Below are 13,855 nucleotides of genomic sequence, written 5' to 3'. Positions count from 1 at the left end.
GGTTTACATTTAAAGGCTATACATTCTACTCAATGTCTCCAGTCTGAAAATGTTTATTCATAGTTTTATTTAACAAAATATTATCCATTATTCTTAGTCATCTAAATTCAACATCCTAGGATTTCTCAGTACAGTTACAAACATCATAAATATCCATATATAAAAAATACAAACTCCTCCACAGGACTTTTATGCATCTGAAATTGATTTATTTATTGAAGATCAGTTTATATTTCCCTGTACCATATTAATTTAGTCCCTGTACTATATTAATTTAGCTATTCCGTTAACCTGTAAGTACATCTTTAGTCTCCTGCTTCTTATCCTGTCTCCTTTTGTTAGCAGTTAAAATGAATTATTCATATATTGTGCAAGAACTTTATAGTGCAATTCACTGCTTAGTCAAAGTAGCTGACTCAGATGCCATTAGAATTCATTTATATTGAATCAAGATCTACAAATTTAAAAGATCTGTAGGATAAGTGAAAGAACGTTAAAACATCTAATTTAACTTGATCAATACTTAGTTCCAATATTATTCAGATTACAGATGAATTTAGGTTGATTATAAAGTGCTGCCAATCTTTATATATGGTATTTTCTAAGGTTTATGTTTTTTAATTTTAGTTAGCCAGAAAACTTAGTGGTTAAGAATTAATTATCAATATTATCAATATAGTAGATATTTATAAAGTTAAATAGTAGCTTTACACAATTTTAGTAGCTTTAATCCACTGTTAACTTTAACCTTTTAGAAAGTAATTTATAAACTTGAGATAACAGTTTAAAGAGCTGGACTGATATATTTTAACATTCAGCTTTAATAGAACAGAGCTAAAAATATATGATTTTACTTTTATGAATTGTAACACAAAAAATAAATACATACACGCATTATATGATGTTCTTGTGATAATAGTGCAATGACATCTTCTTGGAAGTTAACAGATTCCAGAAATTGTCCCCATAAAGCCATCAAGAGAGAACACAACTGTGCAAGATTCATGTTTATAAGTTCTGCCAGTTCATCAGGATTTTCCATTTTCTGCACCAATAGAAACCAACAAGTCTATAATCCTAGAAGTAGAATGGCTAATATCTGAAAACTTATATAATAATTTTTTTTCCAAGTGCCCACACTGAAACTTTTTTATATATAATTAACTCTTGTCTTTGTTTGAATTACAATAATATGTACTTTCAACATCTCCAGTAATTTCTACATTAAGAATCATCTGTGAAAGAGACTGCATCTAGGAATTCATTTTCAATAGTGACTAATCAGATGAAACTTCTGAAATCCAAGGGAATGGGCAAGGAGACAATAAACCTCTCTCTACATTGTTGCTCATGGATTCCTATGAACACTATTTCCACTTAGCAATAAAGCCTAATAATCTCTGATAATTTTCTGAATCCCCTTTTAGAGCTTATGATTACCACCATATCATCTGTACACAGCTAAACAAGCTACCTCCCCAGCACACAAGACATTTCCCATTCTCTCTTCTATGTGCCACTCTACAATTGGTAGAAGTTGTTAATTGTATACCATTATCTTTTTTCTTAAATTAATCAGTCCTGAATATATTATCATCTTTCTTCAAAAAGAAAGAGTTCTATGCCTTTAATAACTTTAAGTGTTCTCTTTGGTAAATTTTGTGCTTCTCTGAATACCCTATCAGTGATGATTAACTAGGTTTGTAAAATGCATTATAATGTTGTACTTTTACTTTTAACATTTGCCTTTTCCTTTTTTCCCAGTGTTGCTGATATCTGTTTTGAACACCCTCTTCTTCCTAGTTATCAGTGGGTTTTAGAAGCTGGACATATGCTGATTAGGGGACAATACCTTTATTTCTTCACAGAGTTCCAAAAGGCGTGCTTCTACATCTACATCTACGTTCTCTGAAAAGACCAGTATATGTAAAATTAATATTCCTAAGTTCTAAATAATATTTAAAATACAAGCTAATTGAATGCATTACAGATATAAAAAACAAGGAATTTATCTTGACACCTTTAAAATATTACAAATATCATATGAAATTTAATAATTCCTAAAGTGACCCTTCTTCCTGCAGTATTTTCATTGATAATTATGTTTTTTAAATATTAAACACATTATGATATAGATTTTTCCTTTAGGCCTCTTTTGATTATATATTTTAAAAGGCAACACTGTACAATGCATTAAGATGAAATGTTGACATTTTATTAAGATTGATACAGTCATGAGCTCATGAAAATTATCACTAGAAAAATAAGTTCGGAAGAACGTGTACTGAAAATCTAAATGGAGTTGTATTTTAAAAATGTCAAAAACTGGATTGGAAAATAAGGAATATACATGGAGGCTAATAGAAAAGATTAACAAACATTATTTTGGAATTTCATTCATCATATGCCCTGGATATAATAAAGAAGTAGGTTAGGATTCTCTCTCTCTTTTTTTTTTTTTACTGAAAATTTGTTCCTTCTTCCTTAAGACAACTGCCTTAAACTATATAGGCAGTAGTTTGACAGAAGGAATTGGCAAAAATGGTTGCTCCACTTTGGTCAGCAACTGTCTCTGCTGGAGCCCATTCTGTTCATGTAACTCAAGACAGAAGCTATTAAATTAAATTTATTCAGAATAAAAATCACTTACAGGGGGTCCTTGACTTATGATCACAACTGAGACCAGATTTCTGGTTGCAAGTTGTTACACTCATAAATCAAGACACCTAAGTGACTGAATCAAGTGAAAAAAAATACAGGAATTGTAAAGTGTTTTCATATAGGTAAAGTTAATTGCTAAGTTTTTAAAAATAATTGATTAGCCTCATTGATAAAGATGTCTGACCTCAATTTAAATCTACTAAGACATCTTTCAGATTAATTATACTGTAGATGTATTTGTTCTCAAATGAATTATAACTTATATCTTTTTCTAACCAAAAATTCTCACAACCATCTTTTAAAATTGCGTAACTGGCATTAAGATGACCAATTTTAGAAACTATACAGGGCTAGATATGGTTAGTATCTGGATTGAAGAACTCCTGGATATACCAAGGCTGTAGGCAGTATTGGGAATTGCAGATCAATTCATAAAATCACTGGGAGTCAAGCTTGACTTGAAGACTCTTATCTTAAAACTTACATCATTCCCACCCAACCCCTGTATTAGTTTACATAAAATTTAAAAAAGTATGCATAAAAATGCCTTTAAAATAGGATAAGAAATATAAGAGTATAAGCTTTGATTTTGTTAAAAATGATGTGAACTAACTTTCCAAAACCAGCAAGTTTTTTTAGGGTAGTTATTTAAATTTCAAATCAAAAGTTTTATGGATCAATTAGAATTGCAACCTAGGAGGGATTTTATTAGCATTTTGTTGTCAAGAATGCTCTGGAGATTCTCCCACAAATATAAAGTATAATTTGAGGATAAGGTAGTAGTTTGCATAGGAGAGAACCTATTTTTCCAAGGCTTACTATTCTATTGAAGGTACCACCACTGCATTCAGCTAAAAGTGCCCCTAACTGCTAAATGTTGGGAAATTGACCCTGGGAGGGGTCCCTGGGAGGAACAAAAGAAAGTTCTTTTCATTTTTCTGAAATTAGCATTCCTTTCTTTTGGCCCAGGATATGAAGAGTTTTGTAGGCTCAACTAAATGTTTACACAAACTCACTCAATTTGTAAGTTCCAGGAATGGGCAGAAAGATCTGAACTTGAAGCAAGTCTTTTACCATTCAGAGCTCGGACCAAATTTTCCCAAAATCCAGAATTTTTGTCACAAGCACAGAACAAAATGTTTTAAATATTTAGATGTCTCATAATTGCCTTGTGTTTTCTGTAAATTTCCCCAAGTGATGAAGCTTAGAGTCTGCGTTAACCAAAAAACAAGAGCAGGTTTACATTGTTGACATTGACTTGAGTGAGATAAAAGAGGGAGTAAAGGGTCATTTAGTGTGAGCCAGTGCCATCGAATATTGCTGCCTACATGATAAGTAGCTTTAATTTTTTTTTAATTATTTGCTGTGGGGAAGTTGCTACTGTTTGTAATGTAATGTGTTGTGCACTTTCTGGTAGATTGCCAATTGGGAAAATGAACATTAAATTAAACATTGGAGAAAACCCTCCAACCAACAGCCTGAGAAGTGTATTTATGTTGCTGTCAGGCTTTTCATAGACTGTGTTCAAGTCAACACAATGTGGTACTGGTGATTCTTCACTGGATTCAGTTGTGCGTCTGTCTGTTTAAGAAAACCGGAAAAAGTGCACTTAAGCTGTTGCTTTGTTTGTTCTTCTTATTAGATTTTTATCCCACCTTTCTTATATATAACTCAAGGCAGCAAAGATACCTAACAATCCAGCCTCCTATTTTCTCCTGGGAAAGCATGACTGGCCCAAAGTGACCTGGCTAGCTTTCATGCCTTTCCTGGTTTCTAGGCAAACACCTTAGCCATTGTTAAGTTGCCATTGATTAAGCTGGACAGCTCCTTGAAAATAGTATGTATTTTCTACACTAGTAAATTATGCTATGTATTTAGCATATGTTTTAAGGTAATAATTTCAAGACAAAAGTATGGAGCATGTATTATGTGTGAAATATGGAGGAATGGGCTCGTTTTAAGCTATGAATCAACAGGGCCACAATCCATATTACAAATCATGTGGAATTAATAATTTACAGTTGTACGTTTTCTTCAATAGGCATGTGAATTCCTTTAAGATACAACAACTGAGGCAAGGGTGATGGTATCAAAATATTAGGAAGTCCTCCAGGCAACAAGGCTAAGGAGCACCAACAGCTGCAGAGGAATGGGGAAAGATAATGAAATCTGTGTGACATCGACATGCAAATGCATGTGATTTATGTAAGATGTCAGGATGCAAGTATGTCATTAGGGCATTTGGATGGTGCTGTCACAGCATGCGTTGTCATTTTGATGTCATTAGTTTGCCCCAGATGCTATTGTTAAAGAACATATGATACAAATTGAAGAAATTGCTGAAGAATTATTTTATTTTTAAAACAGCTAGAGCCAGTTGAATGGACAAATTAGGACATCATCCCAGTGATTATTCCAGCTTAAGGCAAATAAATACCAAAAATGCAGTGCTTTTTCCACTTAAAATAGATTGCGTTTTAAAGTACAATTATGTTTCTAAGCAGACTAACTACAACTCAGTTAAAATGTGTTTTGTTTTTTTTTTGGCCTTCTGTAATTTATGACAATCAAGAACATATTCTCCCTTTAACTTTCTAACTAAGAAGTTCAAAATGTACAAGAAAGCCATTGTTTATTTTTTAATAAATTGTAAATATACAGTGCATTCAGAAAGTATTCAGACCCCTTTCACTTTTGTCAATTTTATTATGCTGCAGCATGATTATACAGTTGTTGAGATTCATTTTTTTCTCATTAATCTACACTCAGCACCCCATAATGACAATATAATTTTAGAAATGTTTGAAAATTTATTAAAAAGAAAAAACTGAAATATCACGTTGGCATAAGTATTCAGAACCTTTGCAACAACACTTGAAATTTAGCTCAGGTGCCCCCCATTTTTCTTGATTGTTGTAGACACCCCTTGATTGGAGTCCACCTGTGGTAAATTAAATTGATTGGACATGATTTGGAAAGGGACACACCTATCTATAGAAGGCCTTACAGCTGACAATGCATACTGTAGCAGAGCAAAAGCCATGAAGTCAAAGGAAATGCCTGAAGGACAACCATCACTGAAGCCCTCCACTGATCTGGGCTTTATGGTAGAGTGGCTAGATGGAAGCCTCTCTTCAGTGCAAAACATCTGAAAACACACTTGGAGTTTCCCAAAATTAATCTAAAGGACTCTCAGACTGTGAGGAACTAAGCAGGGGGATGGAATAGAAGACCTTCCAACTCTATTGTCCTATTCTATTATAAAGATTCTCTGGTCTGATGAAACCAAGACTGAACTGTTTGGCCTCAATTCTAAATGTTATGTTTAGAGGAAACCAGGCACCACTCATCACCTGTCCAATATCATCCCAACAGTGAAGCATGATGGTGGTAGCATCATGCTGTGGGGGTCCCAAAGGTGCCCTGTATCCCTTCCCTGTTGAAGACAGATGGAGGCTGTTGGGGATGAGTGATGTCTGCATCTCAAACTGAAGTGCAAATGGTTCCTGTACTTTGCAATTTTTTCTGGAAATCCGTTCATACTCCTGCACTATTTGAAGGGTGTTTATCCCAAAGTGCACCATTCCCCACCATCCAGTCAGAATTGAAGAAGCTTCTTGGATGAGAAGTGAAACATATTCAAAGTAAAACAAAAAGTCCAGTTGCCTCTTGAAAAAACACCTTTGGGACAACCATGGCCTATATGACTGAGAATCTCCATAGACATTTAGCTATGCACTTTGGGATGAACACTCTTCGAATGGTGTGAATATGAACTGATTTCCAGAAAAAAAATGCAGATTACAGGAACCATTTGCGCTTCAGTTTCAGATGCAGACAACACAGACTCATCCCCAGCAGTCTGCACTTGTGTTCAACAGTGAAGGGACACAGGGCAAAAAACATCCTTCAGAAAGCACAATACAGTCCTTTCAGCAGTTCCAAGAAGGCTCCACACCCATTTGCACCACTCAGGTGACCCTGAGGATACAGATGAACCTCCAAGTGGCATCAATGACTCTCTAAAAGAATGCAAATGGCCAGCTGTCTGCAAGGAGTATAAAACCTTCCATTCCCCACTATCCAGTCAGAGCTGAAGAAGCTTCTTGAATGAGAAGCAAAACGTCTTCAAAGAAAAACGAGAAAGTCTAGTAGCCTCTTAAAAAAGCATCTTTGGGACAACCATGACCTGGATGACTGAGAATCTCCATAGACATGCTGTGAAGGAGTTTCTCAGCAGCAGATACTGAGGGACTGGTCAGGATTGAGGGAAAATGAATGGAGCAAAGTATAGGGATATCCTCAATGAAAACCTGTTTTCATTGGACCTCAGGCTGGGCTGAAGGTTCTCTTTCCAACATGACAACAATCTTAAGCACACAGCCAAGACAATACAGGAGTGGCTTAGGGACAACTCTGTGAATGTCCTAGAGTGGCCCAGCCAGAGCTCTGACTTGAACCCTGTTGAACATCTCTGGAGGGACCTGAAAATGGCTGCCCACTGACATTGCCATCCAACCTGACTGAACCTGAGAGGAAGAATGGCAGAAAATCTCCTAATCCAGGCATGCAAAACTTGTCGCATCATACCCAAAAGGCTTGAGGCTGTAATTGCTGCCAAAGGTGCTTCAACAAAATACTGAGTGAAGAGTCTGAATACTTATGCCAATGTGATATTTCAGTTTTTTTCTTTTTAATAAAATATACAGATATTTCTAAAACTCTGTTTTCACTTTGTCATTATGGGCTACTGAGTATAGATGAGAAAAAATTACTCTTAACAACTGTAGAATCAGGCTGCAGCATAAAAAATTGATAAAAGTGAAGAGGGTCTGAATACATTTTGAATGCACTGTATATAAAGGCAACAATGGGATTCCAAATAAGATCCAAAAGAATATATTGAACTGGATCTTTTTCATGAAATAAATGCTTTTGCAGTCTTGCTTTGACAGAAGACATTCCAGTTCAATGGAGGCTCCTACTAAAGGGGATGTAGTGGCTATTTGCCAATTTTATTTTTCCCTTGAAATTTCTAGTATTGCCCCATATTTTGTTCAGGAGAGTACTATCTCCCAATCCTCCTACCCTTCCTTTTTTTACCAGAACATATTGGGTTCAGAATTTCATGTATGGGGAATCTGAATTCAACTCATTGAATATTTGCACTTATAGGATAAGCCTGTATTATTATTTTATCTCATGCCTGGAAGTAGAGCCAAAAATTATTACAAAGCATGCTATCAGATGGACAAATAGGAAGGAGAAACTGAACTTCCAGTGAAACTATCTCATTTCATCAACACTGTAACTTCAGACAAAGCTGGACAGAGCCTTAATTTAATATATTTATTATGGTAATTAAGCCTTGGCCCCTGAGGTTGAATTGCTCTTTAAGGCTCTTTGAACTTCTGTAAACATGAAATAATAGATATTATTTACAAACAGTAATATAACTTTACTATAATAAATCCTAATGGGTTAGAAGTATAACCCACTTTTTAAAGAACATACCTAGATAGGCGTCTCCCTGGATTCGTAGATATTTTCTTCTGAGAAGACGTTCATAAAGGACCTGCATGCTGGACTTGGCTAGTTATAGGGATTGTACACACGACTAGTTACTACACTCTTCCATTTGTGCTTATTATTACTATTATTATTAGCTTTAAAGTTAATAAGAAAGCTTATAATTTCCCTACTAATTAGTGAAATTAGATAAGAAAATTAAAGAATAGAATTTAGTAGATTTCTAGATCTGGAGTTGATGATGTACATTATGGCTGCTTTGGGCTTATAATTTGTTTGGAGTTTAATCTGTTAATGAAAGTTTATTCAAATGCTGACAATTTTTGTTATTTTAATATAGTACAGTGGAATATGATTCATTCAAAACTTCTCTCTTTTTGTAAGACCAAAAAAAAGCCAATTATGAAAATAAAAATGTACATCAGAAAAATAAGAAAACAGAAGGCGAAAAGAAAGTACACAGTGCAAGGCAATTTAAAAAAACAAAGATTTCAGATTCTTTTTGCTAGAATCCCATTTGAATCAAAATTCTAGATAGTGTACAACAAATACCCCATTATATTATGATAATAATTCAAAATACTACATTTTTCTGTTTATAATCTGAATGCACATTGCAGGTAAGTAAGCCAATACTTCATCCAAACTTACATACATGCAACTTTTATTTGCACTCAGTATGTTTAGCAATACGTTTTATAAGTCATGTTAGTAATATTAGTACACATCAACAACCCAATAAATGTCCTAGGCATAACAAGTTTTTTTTTCATACGCACAGGCCAAATTAAAATATTGAATAAATGAACCTAAAAATCAAAATAGAATATTATCTATAGAACATGTCAGCAATAAAACAATGTATTCAAAAGTCTTCTTTTCAATTTTAAACTTAAAAAACAATAATTCTCTAACTCATGGGTTCAATTCCTGCAAAGATTAAAGTGGGTTCACTTAAATATTTTTTGTGGGTTACTCTTATTATGGAAACATAATTTTTAATCTCAAGGATATTTAATCTCAAGGATATATCTCAATTTAGATATTTTTCCTTAAATAATTCATAAAACTAGATAAATGTATTTACAACTATATGACTATATGAAACAATTTATTACAGAATACAAGGATTTTATTAGTAACAAAACCAAATGCTACATCCCAATTCATGTATTAATTCAGGGGTATATTTTGCTATTCTAATGAAATTTTAGATGAGGACAACAACCTACAGTCTAGGAACGTGCAGGTATTTGCATCTTCTGTGGAAAAAGTGCTTCAGAGAAAATATGTGCATGCTATTGCATTTGACGACACCTTAAAGAAGCCATGCCTTTGTTAAGCAGATGACCACAGAGTATAAGGATTTGGTTGAATCTTGATTTCTCAACTAAAATAAACATTTTTGTGGGATGAGGTGGCTGCAATGTAAATCCAGGAAAAGGTGTGGCTTTTTAAAGAACGTATCGACAAATACAGTATGTTCTCTCTGAAATATTTTTCTATGTCAGATTCAAGTATCTGCAGATAATTACTGGAGTCTTAATGTACAATAATAGATTTGAGCTGTATCTATATGCTATTGCATATACAACTAGGTTTATGGAGATTACTAATTTGTTGTGATCAGCCTGTGCACCTATGCATAAATCTGTTGTAAATATAGTACTCTGTTCGTGCTAACCCTAATGCTAACTCTTCCAGGAGCATGATCCAATAAATTCACCAAGAATAGAAGGCTTACTCTTTTGACCATATCTGGGTCCTTGGATTGTTGTATCATTTTCCACATCAAAGTGGCAACAGTAGATTTTCTTAGTTAAAACGGCATAACATGTTTATTTATTATATGGAGCCACACTAGCATATCCTTATTTCTGAAGTTCTTTAAAAACACACCATTGAAATTTAGAAGCATGGTAGGACTCATTGGGAATATAGCTTCTAAGTGTTCTGCTTCAATCTATTTTATAAATATATCTAAAAATCTAAATAAAATATTAAATAGAGAAATGTCAGCAATAAAAGCATAATATATTAAAAACTCTATTTTAAAGTTGATTTTTTTCAAGACAGTAATTGGTTAATTTGTAGCCCTTAGTGAGTAGGAAAGATAGTGTGACCCCAGCTGCTATGTCAGCAAGTAGAGACAAGCATGAACCAACATGCAGCTCATTCATGGTAAACTAGATTGTCCAGAAATGTAGAATAATATTGAATTTGAACACAGCTGCTAACTTTCTAATTCTGTCGACATTAAATCTTTAATAACTGAAGTTCCAAAAAGTTTACTGTACATATATATAAAACTGCAAATACAACCGAAAGATGGGATGAACAAGAAGTGTACAGGCAGTCCTTGTCTTATAACTACAACTGGGATTGGAACCTCCATCATTAAGCAGTGTGGTTGTGAAGTGAGTTATGCCCAATTTTAACACCTTTTTGCTGTGGTTGCTAAGCAAATCACATGATTATTAAACGAATCTAGCTTCCTCCACTGACTTTGCTTATCTCAAACCCCCTGTGAAGGTAGCAAATGCTGATCCCGTGACCCTGGGATGCTGCAACCATTGTAAATACATGCCAGTTATCAAGTGCCCAAAATTTGTTCCTGTGCCAGCAGGGATGCTGTAAGAGACATAAACTGTAAGAACTGGTAATAAATCATTTTTTTCAGCACCACAGCTTTGAATGGTCATTAAACAAATGGTTGCAAGTCAAGAACCACCTGTACAAATACTTGTTTTAACAGTGACTATATGTTTATCTCCATGTCTCTAAATCCTCGGTTTATCCTGTATAAGTAAAAGTGATGAATGCAATTAAAGCTTCTAATATTCCTTTATTTTAAGAATGCTCTATTAATCACTATATCAAAATTATATGGTATTATATCTCCACTGTATGCAAGTGTTATACTAAAACACCATATCATATGACATGGTCTCAGAAAGAACTATAAGCCCTTTGTGTTTGAAAGAAATCTGTTTTCTAAGTGTATATTCTATTATACTATGTAGGAAGTTTTAGCTTTTAATTCTGATTGTTATTAACGCAAATATATTTAAAATAAAATGTTGTGCAGTAATTGTAGTCTATTTTGAGGTGTTGGATCAGGAACAGGGATATTTTTCATGAAATGACCCCAACTTGGTGCCCACTGGATACCTATGAGTACGCTTGGCATTTCTCTTTGGTATACCAACTCACAAATATCTAGTTTTTGATATTTCCAATCAACTCAGAATTTTTTAAGGCAAATTATTTGGCATAGGAACCTCTGTGATTACTAGAGTTGGTGAATAAAAGCAAATAAAGCAAATATGGACTATATAATATGTATACTATTTTGACCTAGTTGTCAAACTAGAAGAAGAACCTTAGATCTTAATTTGGGGGGGGGGACTCTTTACAATCATTTTCAAAAAGTAATCGACAATTTGTTATCCAAAGGAAACAAATAAAAGCTTAAATGTTTTAAATGTTTAAATGTAACAATAGATTAGGGCTGTGCACTTCTCAATATTCAAAAGAGAACAAGTGATAAAAGTATGCTCTGATCACATTTTGTTGAATTAAATATTCCTGTTTTGGGCTGCTGTGAGCCAGGAAAAGAGTCAGCTTCTTTAAGGAGCTGTTGATAGTTATGACGTAGGTGTCCATGCATATTCCAAATATTTTTCTTTCTGAATCCAGATCACTGCATAGCCCTGCTTAAACCAGTGACCAGACTGATAACTCAATCCATATTTTCTAGTTGGACTAATTGGATTTAATGGAACAAAATTCTACACATTCTTTAATTCATACATGATCTTAATGTATGGATTATATATAATTCATATATAAATTATAGTAATCCTGCTCACAATAAATAAATGTGTCTGCCTAATATGGACAAATGAAGGCCTGTGAATACAGAATAATTATCTTCAAAGCAATTTTTCTTCCAAGTGTTAAGGATCTAGGACAGACATGTCAAACTCACGACGTCACGTGACGTCGCACGACGTATCGGAGCTTTTTCCCCATGGCCCGGCAGTTTGACACCCCTGATCTAGGAGCACAGGGTATTTTTATTAATATATTATATAATTAATATAAGTATAATATTAATATAACTATAACTCATATCTGTGGATATGCTAATATATTATCTGAGAAAATAAGGTAAATTTTACTTTTTAAAGGAATAGTCATCAAAATATGTAATAAAAATAGACTACATAATTAAGTCTTTGGGCATTTTTATTGTATTATCTATATCTTAAGATGTATATTAGCAATACAGTGGCATAGAGGCTTTGCCATAGAAGGAAAAAGATTTTGACATACCTGCATCTAATTTGTGACAGGAAGGCAGTTCATTTGATAAATTGGTAAAATAACCGTGTAATCCTTTGAAAGCGAGTAGCAAGCTGGCACAAAGTGTATGGTGAAGACTGTAAGCATGATTCAAGAAAGGTTCTGCTATTATAAAACTGCAACCCTAAAAATGGATTTATAATTTTTAAGTCATAAGGAAACATCAACATTGTATTTCAAGTTTAAAGACAACACTCAAGATATTATCCAAGGCATTCTTTTTATATAAGCTTTCCCCCCTCACCTATACTTACATATACACACGCAAACACCCGAAGTTAAGGGCATTCCAGAATAAAGGAAGGAAGGAAGGAAGGAAGGAAGGAAGGAAGGAAGGAAGGAAGGAAGGAAGGAAGGAAGGAAGGATGGATTCAATATTATAGTTCATTGAACTTGTTAAAAAGTTTACTTTTTAAGATATATTTCTCAGTCAGTCAAATAAATCAACATAAACAGCTGCAGTATTGTAAAAAAAAAAAGATCTATTATAAAGCATCATGACCAGTATTTCTACTAAGCAATATTTTAATATAGCAGCTATTTGTCAGTATCTACTCCATATAATGTTTTGCTTCTTAAAAAATATTCTGTAAAAGGTTTGTACTCTTCAGTCTATTAAGAAGACAAAATAATTCCAATCTTACATCAGCTGATAATTGCTTGCTGTAATTGTTGCCAAAGACAACACTTTCAAGAGAAGGAATCACAGAATCCCTGCTCTGCGCTGGTGCATTTCTGTTTAACCAAGTATTCTTTATAGGGCGAGGAAAGCTAAAAACAAATGAAGGAAGAATTAAACATCAAAACAAATACAAAAGTGCAAAGTCTACAGGAAAAAAATCAATAGCATAGAATTTAAACCTGATATAAACTACTAGTTCAGTATTTGTTGCAACTAGCACATAAGGCCACTATACTGCCCAGATTAAAATTAAATATTATTTACATTATTGTAAATACAGATAGTCCTCGACTTACACGGTTGAGCCCAAAATTTCTGTTGCTAAGCAAGGGAGTTTAGTGAGTGCTGCTTCATTTTACGACCTTTCTTGCCACAGTTGTTAAGTGAATCACTGCAGTTGTAAAGTTAGTAACGTGGCTGTTAAGTCAATCTGGCTTCCCCATTGACTTTGTCAGAAGGTCATAAAAGGTGATCATATGACTCCAGGATAATGCAACTATCATAAATATGAGTCACTTGCCAAACATCCGAATTTTGATCATGTGACCATGCTGATGCTGCAAAGATTGTAAGTGTGAAAAGCAATCATAAGTCACTTTTTTTCAGTACCGCTCT

General features: G+C 33.9%; 1 protein-coding gene across 1 annotated transcript in view; it reads right to left on the bottom strand.

Annotated features, from left to right (window-relative positions):
• The window catches only part of FAM135A (family with sequence similarity 135 member A), a 40,816-nt gene that overhangs the window by 17,161 nt on the left and 9,800 nt on the right, over positions 1-13,855 (bottom strand). Inside the window, exons 7-11 of the mRNA XM_015825321.1 lie at positions 13,203-13,329; positions 12,529-12,682; positions 8,176-8,253; positions 1,853-1,908; positions 890-1,045 (exon numbers count right to left, since the gene is read on the bottom strand). Of these exons, the coding sequence (XP_015680807.1) occupies positions 890-1,045; positions 1,853-1,908; positions 8,176-8,253; positions 12,529-12,682; positions 13,203-13,329 (571 nt within the window). The remainder of the gene's footprint in view (positions 1-889; positions 1,046-1,852; positions 1,909-8,175; positions 8,254-12,528; positions 12,683-13,202; positions 13,330-13,855) is intronic.

The sequence above is a fragment of the Protobothrops mucrosquamatus genome, unplaced genomic scaffold (assembly GCF_001527695.2).
Source record: "Protobothrops mucrosquamatus isolate PMUCROS unplaced genomic scaffold, P.Mucros_1.0 scaffold2596, whole genome shotgun sequence".
Taxonomy (NCBI): domain Eukaryota; kingdom Metazoa; phylum Chordata; class Lepidosauria; order Squamata; family Viperidae; genus Protobothrops; species Protobothrops mucrosquamatus.
This window is presented reverse-complemented; position numbering and strand designations above follow the sequence as displayed.